At 40.6% G+C, this 16136-nt stretch overlaps 1 protein-coding gene across 19 annotated transcripts in view; it reads left to right on the top strand.

Moving 5' to 3' along the window:
* by (blistery) overlaps positions 1–16136 on the top strand; it is a 176148-nt gene that overhangs the window by 118369 nt on the left and 41643 nt on the right. For 16 of the 19 annotated variants that reach the window (XM_043427625.1, XM_043427617.1, XM_043427632.1 and 13 more), the window contains one exon: positions 14910–14981. The exons of 1 other annotated variant lie outside the window; for it this stretch is intronic. In XM_043427625.1, coding sequence (XP_043283560.1) covers positions 14910–14981 — 72 coding nt within the window. Of the gene's footprint in view, positions 1–1069; positions 1731–14165; positions 14451–14909; positions 14982–16136 lie in introns of those variants that run through there. 2 more of the 19 variants (XM_043427630.1, XM_043427616.1) reach the window with 2 other exon arrangements.

The following is a 16136-nucleotide window of genomic DNA, read 5'->3' as shown; positions in this document are numbered from 1 at the left end:
TTGTATACTCGCGCTTCTCAATATATTTTTACCTTTGACGATTTACAAGTAAACGCTAACTTATGAGAGTACCGTTTCCATAAATATATGATTGATGCCAAACTGCACTTCGAATTCCCGACCGATTTCACGGGCTCAGCGAACTTTTTTGAGTGCTTCGAAACAACGAAATTTTTCACTCCAACGTGTGCTCAGTTATTTTCGCTTCTTAAAACGATTCTTAGGTACGCATTATGCTAGTTTCTTGCCACAAAAAATGCAGTCGAATGCATTTTTATAGTTTTATCGAAAAAATTGTGCAGGATTCGATTTTAGTAATTCTGCCATTTTATCCCCACCTGAAAAATATGGATTTACGAAGTTCTCAGCCCTGCGGACTTGGATTATGAATTTTTTCCTATTATTATTTTGTATTCGTAAAGTCATCTATGAAGAATTCTCGATAGAGAATGAAATGGACCAAATTCAAAGATCAGCATCTTGCTCAAAGTCGATGTATGAACGGTTCGATGCGATCAGGTATTTGCATTACTCTTGCAACTTCGTATTTCATGTTTGTCAGGAAAGTAAAGATGATCCTTTGCAATCGAGTGGATGATTAACTATCTGTCAATGAAACGAAGGCGAATAGACTCTCGAGAGGCTCACGTAATTCGAGAGATTCAGTTCCCCGCGTATATACGTGTGACGGAGGAAGAAAAAAAAGTGAAGAAGAAGATGAAGAAGGTTACGGAGATAAAAAGCAGAGAGGAGAAAGGGGAAAAAACGAGCTGATAAAAAAGAAAGAGTTTTTTCTTCAGCCAGAGAGGGGAGAACGCATGCGCACATTTCCCATCTCCCCTCGCACTCTCTCTCTCTCTCTCTCTCTCTCTCTCTCTCTCTCTCTCTCTCTCTCTCTCTCTCTCTATAGTCAATCGTTCGTGTGGCGCTCCGCGAGAGCCGAGAGCTCTAAACGCGTGCGTTTCCGAAGCCTCCTCCACCTACAACTCGCAATGTCGCGGGGAACTACTGCCGGCGTATCGACGAGCAACTATTCGAATCAGTCAGCAGGACGACTTTTGCTCGCGTCGCGCGCGCACTCGCGCCACTCTCCTCGAACTATTAACTGTCACTACGAAAATCGTAATTATTTTATCACGAATTTGAAACTCTACATTTTCATTTCAACTGTCAAAAGGGACGAAAATTGGTCTATTTTAAGTTTGTTTAGCTGTCAAATTTGACAGCTCGAAGCAGCTGTCAAATTTTTACTTTTTTAAAGAAGTTTCGACCTGAGAAACTCAGTGCCTCAAAGCCCTCGCCTCTGGAACGATCTTTTCTTCCGAATTTGCATTCCTAAAACCAAAATTTTCAGCACAACGAATGTTCGGCGTTATACGATAAATTATTTGCAATTATCTCAAACGTGCGACTATACGTGAGTCATGTGCTACGACAGTGGAGTCGAGTGTCACGTGAATTTGTGCCATATTTCAGTGAGAACGATTTCAAAAATTTCGTAACTAGTAAAAATATTGACTGTTCATCACCGAAACTCGATTTTTGGAGAAAAAAAAGTTGTCCGGAGTTTTTTTGATTCGTGCGTTGACCGTTAAAATGTGAAAAATAATTTCTCGGCGAACATTCACTTTCGATTAAAAGGATATAAATAAGACAGCAACAGCAAAGACTGCCGAATCGAAGCAATGATTTCGACGGTTTTTTGGCGATACCATCAGCACCTGTCGCCGGTGAGTGCGCGCGAATTTTATCATTTCATTCCGAAGCATCTGAAGAAGATACATGAAAATACACATATCTATATATTTATCTACGAATGAAAAGGTATAAAAATTCACGAGCTATTTAAAGTCCAACTTTTGCCCAAAGTTTTCTCGTTGGTGAGCGACGACGTTTATGAGTTACAGACAGCATTGCTCTTTGAAACGAACGCGGTAGAAAAGTAAAAGAAAATAAACAAAAAGTTCAGAATTCCACAAAAAGGCGCGGTCGCCTACCGAATATTTCCGAAAAACGTAAGCTCTTTAAATTCATGTTACAAACACTTTTTATTCGTCAGTTTTTTTTTGCTTAACCTTGCTCAACGTTTCAACGGAAGCAGACATGTTTTTGTAGTTTTTTAAATATTTACTCGAGAAATTAGAAACTGTGCGAGGCCCTCGAGGCGGATTTTTCAAATTATTTGTGATATGATGATTGTGATGATTATTTTTGTATCCTCGCCTTAGCTGCGAGCGGATAAATGACACGTATTTATATAACATCATTATTAACGAGAGTGAGATTCATAAAAATAAAAAACTCGCAGCTAAAAACACATGAAATCGGAAAACTGACATTACGGTTGAATTATCGGGCTAATAAAAACCGAATCCTGCGATAAAAGTCGCGTCAATTTCCGCTCATTCAATTGCAATAAAACGAATATCTGTCGTTCTATAATATTCAAAGTCTTTCTTCATGTTTTCGTAAAATGAAATAAAAAATTCTTCAAATCATTTCCGACGTGGCAAATTCGTCAAAATTTGTCACACTTTTGTTTCTATATTTTATTAACAAATTTCGAGGCTCGTATTTGATTCAAGTCCTGAAGTTCGAGTCCCGAAATCTCGTAACTGGGTTAACTGGCTGCGTATACGAATGCGAATAAACGACATGAATAATTGAACGTTTCGAGGAGCATGGCTTAAAAGCTGGAAAAAATCAAGGCCATAGCGCATCCCATCGAACGAAGGCGAAAAACCTCGTGCAATATCGGAGAGGAGTTTTGTTCATTCACTCCCCTTCTTTTTATATCCCTTGCGTAGGACACAAGCTGCGTCCGGGGAATGGGAAATATTTGTGAACCTCGGGGCGGGTCAGTTTCCCGACGTGTCCTACAGAACCGGAAATTTCGCGAGTTTCATCTCGCAATGTCCTGGCAAAAGAGCCACCGCCCAAAAAAGAGAATAAGAAAAACAAACGGCAACAAAACTCAGGAAAGGATGGACCGCGAGTTTACGAGAGACTCTCAATCCTCGGTGACCAGCACGCGGAAACGGAGCAGTTCCGTTGCCCAAGTTTCCGCTGTCTTTCTTACTTTCTTCTCTCTTTTATTTCCCAGCGCACTGAGAGCTTTGTCTCTTGCTTAGGAAAGAAAATAAATACCACAGAATTTGTCTCATTTTATCGTGCTTTTGAATCCCCGGGCTTTTATCACCGATGGAATTGTTTTTTAGCAAACCCTCACGAAGGAGGATCAGCACCTGTTGAGAAATGATAAAAATGAGAGCAATAAAAATTGAAAATTCACTGTAATCCCGCAATACGCAGAAGCCTGACTCGATCTATGGAAATTTCTGTTAAATTCTGAGCGGCGAGTTCTCCAGTTGGTAGCTCCCAGGAAACCCTCCGCATCTCGAAATTGCTGCGATGTCTTTCCACTCATAATTCAGGAGTAAAGCACGAGATTTGAACTCGGTTCGCTCTAGACGTTTCCGCGGGTTATAACTATATTAAACGTAGTACCACGCTGGGGCTTCTGTTTTCGTGTAGCTCGCTCTTGGATCTTACACGTTTTCCGCCTGGGTGCAGTAGCACACGAGAGTTCATACGCGTGCGGTTAACATGAAAAAAAAGGTAAAAAACTGTTGGGAAGAAGCAAAAGAGCGAGAGATATGGTGGCTCGTAACGATTCTCGTCTTCTGGTATCGCGTCACACAGCGTGAAACAACCGTGTGTGCATCTCCTTGGAGAAACGAGAGAACCAGGAAGCGCGCAGTGGGCTTCTTCGCTCGGCGACTCTCCGGACAAAGCACCCTGCTTGTATCAGATACGCCGTGAGTAAATGTGTACGCGCGTACAGACTCACTCACTGCGGGAGCATACCAAGGTACGAAGGTACATTAGTTCTTGCATATAAAACGAAACGCACTATGCGCAAAAGTGTGTGTGTGTGTGTGTGTGTCGCGAATGGTTTGTTCGCGGAAGCGAATCTACGCCTTCGTCTATCGTGGTTAAATTTTAACCTGTAGCGAGACACTCTCTCTCGCCCTGCGACTTCTCCAGAGATGGGCACTTATGGAAGAAATTATATTTCGTGTCTCGTTCGAGCTGATTAACTTGTAGGACGCCTTCTCTCGTACGATATGTCGCCACTAGTTTTGGAGATGAAGGAAAAGTTCTCCATTCACTCCTACCTGTGGAGATGCTTCATTGTTTTTTTAGTGCAACCGACACCACATCGTTTATAAATCTATGAAAGAAAAAATTGAGGTAGATTATGCTGTGAGGATCGTATTTTATGGGTGTCCAAATTGGATCAATTTTTACATCCCAATTAAAGATATTATCACTCTAAATTCATGTCAGAGTTATTAATTCGAAATTGTAAATAAACTTTTTCAATTTGTCTTTCGGCGAAGGAAATTACAAGCCATTTATTAATCGTGGATCCATCAGCACTGACTGAACCCCAAATTTCATTAGTCCCTGGCGAAAATACTAGTTTTTTATGTCAAAAATCGCATTTGAGAGCGCAAAGGGTAAACGCAAAGGGAAATAGATGAAGAAAAAAGTATATTGATGAAAAGACAGGAGGCTGTGACAAGAATGGGCCAAGTAAAAAAGAAACAAAATGTCGAAATAAGCAAACGTGAGGTTACGAGTGCTCATTTTACCAATTTCATTCAATCTTTAACGTAATACATCTTTATTATTAGTAAGACAAACCTTCATTTTATACTTCAGTGTTATTGTGTACGTTTTTCATAAACTTCGTAAGGAGCGTTCATTATTCTTTATATAGAAAGATGAACGATTTTTACAGCAGTCCCTATAACCCTGTTTATTTTTCTTCATATTTAAATACGCGCTTGGTTCAATAACCAATAAGACGAACCCTTTAAACTTGATATCCGTTTCAGTCGACTACTCATTTACACACTGTCTAAATTTCAAGACTTTCTTAAGAAAATCTTCATGCGTGAACTACCTCAAATAATTATGACTTATTTATAAAAATCAAATAGACAGATACAGGAAAATCGTCAAAAAAGAAAAGATCCCGGAGTTATGAAGAAGAGGAACGGCGATTTTTTATAATAAGCCAATGACCGAAGACAGAACGAATTTTCCTTCAGTCGTATTAGAGAATAAGTTTTTTAATTACAATTGTAAACAACACTAAACAATATCACATGTCATATCGAAAATTGTATTTACTCTTAACATCTACAAGTTAATCATCTCGAACGAGACACAATAAAATATAATTGAAAAATCAAATGAACTTGCCATAAGCGAAGTCCCATCTTAATCATATGATGAAGTGCCTCGTTCGAGACAATTAAATCCCACCCAAAAAATTTATCGTTAATCCCATTTTTATTACCCAGTAATAATCACACATTTTTAACGCGCTTTGAAAAATATGAAGCATCTCGATAGGTAGGAGTGAGCGGAAAACTTTTTCTTTGTCTCGAAAACTAGTGGTGACATCGTACGAGAGAAGACATACAACAAGTTAATCATCTCGAACGAGGCACTTCATATTATTAACATCGATCTTCACTTTTAGTAAGTTGTATATGATCTTATAATTCTTGGACAAACGTAGTGAGAAGTTACCCAAATTACTCTCCAACGAGGAAAAAACATTTGGTAGAATAAGTGAGAGGGAGAATTCTTAAGGAAATTTTTGTGTGCTCGAGGAGGAGCCATCGTCATAATTCAAACGTTGAAACTTCGTCACTTGCATGGTTTGTTCCGAACTGACGATTTTAAAGACGACATACGCGTTCGTCCGGCATACGAAGATTTTGAATGAGAAGAAATATTCAGCTGTCAGCTCGCGACGAGCGAGCGAGTCTACGGAACATCAATCTCTGAAATCGGATGAGCTGCCTCTCGTCATCTTCAGCGGTGTTTCGTCCCCGCACGAGCTCGTACGTGCGAGCTCATTCGCACATCGAGCTCTACGTTGCGCGATGATAACCCGAGAGTATTCGTGCGAAACGCCCGGCGAGGTCAAGTATCCGTTTGTATTCGTGGAGATTTATCGAGCCACGGAGCAGCTGTCTCATTGATTAAAAGAAATAGCGATTCGCAAGCTCGTCTGAACGATGCGATCGATCTTGACAGAAGTGAGATCGCTCCGAGCCCCACGCTTGATTATCCAAACAACGTTGTTGACGCAACGCACTCATTTTTCAACGGGATCTATACGCTTCGAATTTTTTCCACTTTCCGCTCGCGGACTTGTCGAAACAGTTTTTTTCTTCCAGGCCCTCAAAGCTCGTGGACTCTGCGGATGCGACGATCTCTGTGATTTATGAAATAATAAAATCGTACTCGAACACATCCCAACATTGTTTTGCGCCCCGAGTCGATAAAGCCTCGCCACAGTTCTATGACTTTCTCCATCCCTTTATTTCCTAGGACGCAGTACACGGTGCTAAGTACCTACGTATTATTCATAGTCTGTAGCGCATCGTGAATTTTCTCCGTACCGGCTTAAGCCCGCAATTCCGACAGACGTGAACGCAATGCAAAGTTTAACTCCCTCGAGGCAACACACAGTTGGAAGAGTCTCCGGGGTTCTACCATCCTCGGGAAAGCACCACGACGAACGGTTACAACTTGATCCTATCGATGTGTAACTCTCCAAACGTGTGTATTCTCGAAACATTCCCATGAAAATTTTCGGTTTATTCTATTTCGTGATATTTTTTGTTTTTCCCTCGAGCAACATCCTTTTCGTTGATTAAACTCGAGATGGAACGCTTGAAATTGGCGCATTCTCGGGAACGCTTTCCCCGGATGTTTTCAATGATCCCGGGACAGTAACGAGTGGGTGATCCAATCCCATTAACGCGTTCGTCCAAGAGGGCGTGGCCTCGCAGAAAACCTTGGATTTTGCTCGATATTTAAGACCAGTTTGCCATTATTTTTTTTATTTTTTTTTTTTATTAAGAACCCGTTTTGGAGCAGAAAATCATCAACTTTCGGCACTTTTTTATCTTGCTTTTTGTATTGCTCATTTTTTCACGTCAATGGCAACGCCTAACTCTGAAAGGTCAGCATTGCCTTGCACACGTAGAGAGCCTGTGATCCGAATAAAATAAAATAAAAATCCTGATGTCTCCGGTCCTGTTGGAAAATTGCCAAAAACCGAAACTAAACCACCAACGACTCCGGGCACTCACCGCCGGCTGCGGGCACTCCCGACGCTACGATCATCCCTTTTCAGATCCCTTGACGCATATATAAGGTTCATCGCGCTCGAGGAAATTGAGGAAAGCTCATACTCTCTCTCGCTCTCTCTCTCGGTCTTATCCCTTGACTTTTCGCGCCACACCCAACAGATCAATTTGCTCAATCTCGCTGTATATCTATATACGAAAACGGAGAGGTTGCATCGCCGAGATCAAATTCGATTAAACTTTTCCAGCTCCTTTCATAATATATTGACGAAATTTGTGGCCCACTTTATTATCGAATTACTTGATGAAGCAATTATTGAAATTGAAGCTAATTAATTATTGAATACCGAGTTTTCTCTGCATACTTATCACTTCGACACACGGGAGTCGTACACGCGTGAAAAATTATTGAATTTTTTTCATGAGTTATATCAAAGATTTCGCAAAAAAAAATCGATCGTTTTATTTCGTGGATATTCAAGAATACATACGTATTTTAATTATTGAACCTTACCGTTGAAAATCGGCTGAAATATTGATAAACATCTAATCAGAAATCATTCGGATTACACGACAAATGGATTGGTAACGTTTGGCAGCGCTGCATTCGATATATGTTCACATGTGACGTCAGTTCGACCTCTTGGTCATGTTTTTTTGTCAGTTTTAACGAAACGATTATTTTTATCCCTCTTAACTTTTAAATCGTTCATTTTTTCATTTTCCTCCACTGCAATGCTACTCTCCACAGTAAACTCGCTTCATAACCTATAAAATTTGTAAACAAAACTGACAGCGTGACATCAACAGCGGTGGCTGCTGCGCCGCACACTAGTCAAAATGAATTAATTCTTCAAACGAAGAGAAGGATTGATGAAAAAATGAGAAGGATTGAGAAAATGAATTGTTCGAATGAAATAAACAAACGCTAATCTCCTCGAGGCATTTGGCGAGTTTGAGTGCTGGGAAAAAAACATGCTTGCATTCTTCGAGAGAGACTAAAAGGATTATGGATCATTAACATAAATACCACTCCCTTCTTTGTTCAACGTATAAAACGACACGTAACCGGATTGACCTTAACCGCGGGCAACATTTTCCATCATTAAGAGGAACTATGACGAGTCGCATAAACTCGATTGTTGAGTAATAAAATTAAGTCACGTTGCAATTAATGTGGCTCGGGAAAGACGATCAGGAACGTCGTTTCCTAAGCTCCTCATTCAAATCATTCCGCACACTCCGAGGATAGTGATAAAATTTAATCTAAATCCCCGAGACAGCCCGAGCAATATTTTCCTCGTTGCATAGAAAGCTTTTCCCCTTTTTCTTTCCTTACTTTTTCAACAAACTTGTCTGCACCGTCGCGTTATCGGGTCTCGCGTAATGTACGCGAGCTTCTCGTATAATAAGGCAGTCGAGAACCTCGATAAGACTTGGCTCTCTGATAAAGAGGACACGAGGAGAAAGAGCAGCGAATAAGTAAACGAGGAAAATGACGAAGAGCTTGGCGAACATTTTCGTTTCGCACACATACTAATACGCAGGGACCCTCCTCTCGCCGCACCTCCCATCTTTCATAACTCTCAAGTTGATAATGTACGGCCACATTTCGAGCACTTAAATCTCTTCTTCTCACTGCTTTTCTCCTTTTCTTATAACACTTTAAGATGAACTATTCCCCAGCTTTCCCCGACCTCGCAAATTTTCCTTTTTTCATCCCATTCACGACTCCTTTATTCCTTTTAATCGTATTGTTTAAAGTCACCTTTCCATTGTTACAAGTATCACGCTATTTTTCAATATTTCAACGCCGCACGTTTTTCATCGAACTCGTTGAAAATCTCCACCTTTAAAGTCATTTCGTAATCCCTCATCTAAATAGCTCGGCTAAGATTGCGTGGGCCGATATTTATATCGGTGAACCAGCGACCTGCGAGCGTCACTTCCCGTGAGATCATAAGGCACGCACAACGCGCGCGAGTCGGTGGCTTTCTCGTTACATCGCACAAGCATATTTGTGGAAATCTTTTGTATTGCGTAATGCATTACGAGTTAATTATACGGCAGGGGAGAGTCTCGCGACACTTTTTCTGGCTGGGTGCTCGCGCGTCGGCGACGAATCGCATGTGCATTTCTGACTTTTGGTCGATGATGCACGCGCTGTATCGACCCTGGAAAAAGAACAAAAGTGAGCGAAACTCACTTTTTGCATTTACGAGCGTCAAGGTTCCGAGCAATGTCGCAGCGAGACGAGCTCGGGGCAAACTGCAAAAAATTACTGATACGATAAAAAAAGCTTGGCAATTTACTAAATTGCAGTGTTTTTCACTCCGAAATCTTCGTTCCAATTATGTCGTAATTACTCGGATGAATATTTTGAGCGAACGCCTCAAAAATATCTTTTTATCGAGGTCATCCTTGGCTCGGAGTTTCGTATATTTTTTTATCTCCCTCGCAGTGACCGTAAGAACATTTTTGAGCTCGAGTTGAATTAGCAACAGGATCGCAGCAGCATCGCTGCAAAGGAAAGCGCGGGCATGATTTTCTACGAAAAATAATTACGAAATTTTCACGACGCTCTCATTCGAAAGCGTTTCATCGCAACGTCAACTCTCAGAATAAATAATTCGATTGAACGATCGAACAGCATTTCGCTTAGCTCGCTCGAAACTTAGTTTCAGTCGGAAATTACCTCGAGTTGAGTGTATTTCATATGCGAGCCATTCATGCTGACGTTGAGGTTCGTTATAAAAACGCAATTTTTATCGAATAAGCAATTATTAGAGTTCTAGTTATTTCGACGTTATTCTGTCGACAGAAATTGCCATGTTTTTTCCATCCACTCATGCGTACAACGAATTTAATACTTTGCTTGGTTGTTGCGCTGGACATTTATTATTGCAAATCTCGAGAAACAGCTGCTAACGTGCGTCTCGTGTTTCATGTGGCAATGAACCGAAGAATTTTTCTCTCCAACTGGAAACAGATGTTAAAATACGTCAATCCCTGGCGTACATGTTGAACCAGCAATTAAAATAAACCGATGCAAATCTCGTAGAAAATCATAAGATATTGAGAAACTTTAACGCGAGGAAAACGGATTCGTTTTGTATAGTGAGGAATATCTAGGGACGCGGCAGCGTCTTGACGCCAAGTATTAAAAAAAACAAATTTCTTAGGCTCTTGTACTCGTGAAGTTGAAGTGGCCCGTCGTATGTTGTCGGACGAAAAAAATGAGAGTATCAAATAATACGATTTATACGCTTCCTAAGATGAACATTTTTGTTTCCTGTGACATCAGGAAAATTTTTTTTTGCTGTGCGACATAATTTTTTTAGAATTTTCCAATTTTTCCTCCCTTAGATTTTAAACAGCTTTATGTCGATAGCAAACAGTGATGCATGTCGAACTACATTTCGTTTTGTTTTCGAGTGTTATTCATCATGGTCAGACTGGCACTTACTGATGATTGGACATTTATTGTAAATCACAAATTTTTAGTCAGCATAGAGTAAATTCTATGATAAATAAACGAATATGCACCGAATACGTGCGACATTTTACCATGCATATAGTTTTTTTCAGGGCTGCCTGAGCAGGCTTTATAATATAAACACTTGAAGTGACAAAAGGTTTTTTACTATGCTTGTAGAGAAAAAGACTTGAGTCTTTCGAATAAAAGGTATGGTCTTTTTACTCTGGTGGATGGAACAATTCTTATTATTGCTCTTCGAATTAGTGCTGGAATCCAGTACGTGTATATACTGTCTTCGGGATACTATATTTCTAGTACTTTCCTCTAGAATTTTCGGCTTCGTTTTCTCCGTGAACGTTACTCAACGAAAATGATAATATATTCTTCCTTTATTTCTATAAAAAATCATCGGAGTTGAATGAACGATTACAAAGTTCGGAATATTATTCCAATTCATCCTCCTCTCCAATCGAGCAAACGCATGGTAGTTATAAATAAAAATACTGAGTAAGATAAAAAAGCACTCGAATAAATAGTCGATTCCAAGAAAAGTGGTTTCCATATTTATAACATCTTTTCCAAATTTGACTCCTCCGTATTATGCTGACGAAAGTAAAGAATGTTAAGAGGTTCTCTGGGGAAATTCTTTGACTACTTCAGGAAGCGCGTAGGAGCGAGTGAGGGAGAGAGAACATTTAGTACGCAGAGTGGAGCATGGCGATCGTAAACTAACCAGTGGAGCACTTCCTTTCGGATCGTTTATTTTAATCTCTCTCTTTCTCTCTCTTTCCTTCTCTCGATGTTTTCCAATGATTTGTAAGCATCACAAGCCATTTTGCATGCATTTCTCTTAGAAATCTAACAACTCGAGATATTCACCTGCGACGAGTTTCTCCTCTTATTACAGAGTAATATCAATGCACATTTGTAGTTACGTCGCGAGGGAGGAGCATTCCGGTTATGTCTCTAGATAAAATCCACTGGAAGAACGCGTTTCGCGTTTATCTCTGCGCTACGATTACGGGAAATCACACCGAGCGGCATTTGGTCGTGACGGGAGGAGCCAGGAATATTAAAACAAATATGAAAAACATTGAAAAATCCCATTTTATTCAGGAAAGAATGAAAGAAAATTCGATTTCTTTAGCACATCCGAATGATCTTTACTGACATTCTTAATAAATTCTCTCCTCGAGTTTCATCTTTCCACTTATCCCAGTAAAAGAGTGGACAAAAAGACTGCCACGATTGCTTACGTAAATCGGAGCATCGTAAGAGTGAAAATAAGCGGAAGAAGAAGCGCCTCGCGAAATCAAAGGTGTGTTGCCGGCGCGTCAGTTTTCACCAAGAGATATTATTTTCTTTCGAAAGTAAAGCTCTCCGCAGGGCTTTCGCCCAGTACATGCGCGTAAACATGAGTCTACATGGAAGCTACAAATTTATCAAAGTTTCTCTCTTTTTCACGTCGCACCGATCGTCACCATGACTACGGTGAAAAAAAGGGAGAGCGAGCGCGCGGTTTCGTTCCTCTGTCCATCTCTTTCGCTCCGCCGTGATCCTCCCACGCATTCTGCGCCCTTTTCACTGCCTGTTCTCGCGCCAGAGTCTCCCCTGGCCTCCCAGAGCCTCTCCCTTCCTCTCTTGCTGCTCGTCAGGGTTTCCGCATCCCGCGCGGAAAACCCGGCGGCATCGACGCTGCTGGCGCGGCGGCGGTGGCGAGTTTCATCCCTCTATCGAAGGGAGCAGAGCCGCAGCGCGCGCCGGGGCGGCTCCCCCGCGTATGTGCAGCATCAGCGCAGTCGTTTGCCCCAGTTGACCCAGGTCGCGACCGAGCTATCCCGAATTCAAGTCCGCAAAGAATATCCGGAAGTCTCTAGTCCCGACCGGCTTCTCGCCCACTCGTCTCGAGCCTCCTCGTCGTTAACTTCGTTTTTCCCTGATCAAACTCGGCCACGAAACTCCCCAGTAATCACGCTACGATTGTGATATTTATTTCGAACATTATTATTATTATTATTATTATTATTATTATTATTATTACGGTTGCCAGTGTTTTTCGACTGATTTTTAAAGCCAATTTAAATTAACAATTAACAAAATGTCCTGATTCGCTGTTGATTATACTCGATGACAGTGGATAAATGATCATCCGCATTTCAGCGAGTGTTTTACGACAGTCGGATGAACTCGTAACGCCGAGCGCAATTTCGTCAAGTCTCGTCATCCCCCCGGTGCTTTTACATTAACCTCGCAAGTCCACGAGAAATAAAATTCTTCGAAGATTCGATGAGATACGGGAGATTGGGAATTTCGAATGTTTCTCATGCTTCCCAAGTTCATCAGAATTGCTTCGTCCCCGTATAATATCGCAGTGAATAATGAGGGAAAAAGGAATTCATCGTCGGCCGTATCGTGCGAGCTCGAGGATGGTGAATCAGTGAAATCTTCGTGCAGCGCTCGAATGAAATTGGCCAGGCTCCGTGCGAACTTGGAGCCGCGGATAATGATATCGATGAGTAACGATAGTGCAACAGCGGATGTGTATTTTACGAGGAAACCTAGGATCGGCTCACCACCCAAGAAGTCAGCGCGAAGAAGAGGAGGACGCGTGCCTCAAAACTTCCATATCGTTTATTCTCAATGACCAAAACGATTTAGATACCGGAGATTAACTGCCGGAATAATACACCCGGGAGACTCGATTTATGCCTTCGCACCGTGAAGAAGAGCTGCGAGAAAGCCCGCGAAGAAAAAACCGAGATAAAGAGCAGTCCGAGCGCACGCACACGCGTCAATATATTTATATATAAAAAACGATATATTACTATGTACCTCGAGCGACCGAAGACATCCGCTCGGTTAGGTGTGACTCGTTGAAATCCGACACGAAACTCGCCCGCGATTATAAAGAATTTAAAGTGACATCAGCTAACAGTGTGTCTCGATGATAAATCATTCGGAATAAATTGAGCCTAAACGCTCCCTCGACTACCGAATGAACATTCGTTCAAAGCTACTCGCATGCATTGAAGTTCGATTAAGGACAATAACACATGGAACAAATACAACTCCAGATACGAAGAAGCGAATAAACTAATGAACAAATCCTTGAAATCGTCGTTGAAAAATGTAAAAAGAGTTTAGTTTCGGTATAGATTGTTAGCTCAGAGATTATGCCGCTGCCGAAAATGGCTCGTTGCGAATCGAAAGACTGAGACGACATATACTTGTTAACGTTGCTCGTCGTAAATCGGCACAAATACAGAGTTTATTTATCAAAACGCACATCCGCATGGACTGAGAAAAAGAGTCATTGGAACAACGAAATGTGGCATCACGGAGAGCCAATGAAATATAAATCATCGTCACAAAGTTAAATATGATTAAACTGCAAATTCGCTCTCTCCGAAAATATTGCAGTTGAATGAGAAGAAAACTCTTCCAATAACATCAATTGTTATTGAATCAACAATTTTTTTTTTCTCACTGTATATTTATATGTTGAAACAAATATCGTCCACATGACGAATTCCAATAGCACTTCGTCCTTCTCGCGTGCATGGCTACGAGCACGTTGCTGTCGAAGCAACATTTTCCTGCCGAGAAACAACGCCCGTAACGACGACACGATCTCTCGACGTCGTAACGACGACACCAATAATAATCCCAAGAAAATTTGGCCTCCCGAATCCAGGTGCATCAACAATCACGACTACGATGATGATGATGATGATGATGATGTTTTTTATGATGATGATGATGATGATGATGATGATAATGAATACGAAGAGGTAGCAACACCCTTCCTTCGACAGGATACTGAGACACTACTCCATCGTATCGCCTTAACCTTCTGGCATAAAGCTTTTCACGTTAAACGCGAGGTTCGTTACACGCACGTGCGTGTGACTCCATTTTCACTTCATTATTCCATTTGTGTTTAGAGCGGGTTTTATGATATGTGACAAATAATTGAATTCGATGGAGGAAATTGAAACTTTTTTTTTCACGATTTTCAATACTTTTTTGAGTATACTTTTGGAGATTTATGAGTTCGTGGTTCGAACTCTGGGATAAATTAATTTCATTATCGATCATTCGACATAATTCATTCATTTCATTCATTATTCCTCTCATCATTTTCGCAACAAAAATCAAATTGTGAAGAGAAAATGTGAAATTTTGTTTTATTCTCACGATCAATCGAACTATCGATTTATTTATATATTTACTTTGATTTACTGTTACAGCACAATGGTAGCTACGAAGCTCAACCCAATGGGAGGAGCTCCATCGGAATGGCTGGGGGTAAACATTATCAGGTGAGAGAAAAAAATGAATACATTTTTTTAACGATGCTCACTCGAATCTCATGGAAATCGACCGACTTTGAGAGTTGAAATTTGAAAATATGCTAGAAATATACGACTGGAGGATCTACCGTCTAGTTGTCGAGAAAATAATTAACGAATATCACATTTTTTTAAGGGTTATACACACCCCCTTATGGCAGGCACACTTCCTGTGCGACCATTTGAATTTAATTTAATTAATTAATTGGATTTAATGTATTTAATAAATAACGACATAAACAGTGGAAGGTTTGACAACGCCATGAGCCAGCTGGTTTAAAATATAGGTGTGCATACGCATACGAATAGAAAATGGCTGTTGTCACATTTTGCTCGACGATTTTACTACGAAAGTATTTTACCCGCTATTGTTATATTAAAAATTGATCAATCTCAACAAACAAGTTACACATCATTTTAATGATTGCGAGAATAAATTTTAATCGTTTCTTTGATTATGAAAAGAGCAAAAAAGTTCAGTTGCCTTTTCGAATCACAAGTAACGCATGATCTTCCTCAATGAGAATCCTGGATTTTCATAATTTATGTTCTAAAGTTTGGTATCGAGAGGAGAAATTGACGATAAAATACCGGAAGTTAACTGCAAAGAGCTTTGTTTAATTCTCCGAATTGCTGATTTCGATCTCTCTTTTCTTGTTTGAAAAATTGGAAATTTTGTGGTGCTGTTATAATAAAGGATTTTCGGAGAAACGATAGAACATATTTTTTGCCTCGCGTTGTTCAAATCTTTCTCAGATTCCCTTCCTACTGCGTTCTCGTTGCTGCATATCTATAGAGAGGCAACGGAGTGCACACTTCGGAAGAAACAGAGAAAAGTTTTTCAGATAAATTCTCGTCGCTCCTGACTCCCGTAGCTGTGTAAAGAAAAAGAAAAAAATTTGTGCGGAATAAGAAAATGCCCTTTTATCGCTCCCCTTTTGAGAAGTTGTCGCGAGAGTTTTGTAGAGACATTGCACCAGGGGCACTCCCACGAGGATTTTATACATTCGCGCTCCCGCTTCTACCAACGTATGAGAGCCCAAAAATATGGTTATTGATCCTATCAGAGGCCACGTTTTTAAAATAGAAAAAATTGTCTGAATGCATCTTTTTTCATTTGGCGGG

This window comes from Venturia canescens, chromosome 9 (genome assembly GCF_019457755.1).
Source record: "Venturia canescens isolate UGA chromosome 9, ASM1945775v1, whole genome shotgun sequence".
NCBI lineage: Eukaryota > Metazoa > Arthropoda > Insecta > Hymenoptera > Ichneumonidae > Venturia > Venturia canescens.
The sequence above is the reverse complement of the archived record's forward strand: the minus strand, read 5'-3'. Positions and strand labels throughout refer to the sequence as shown.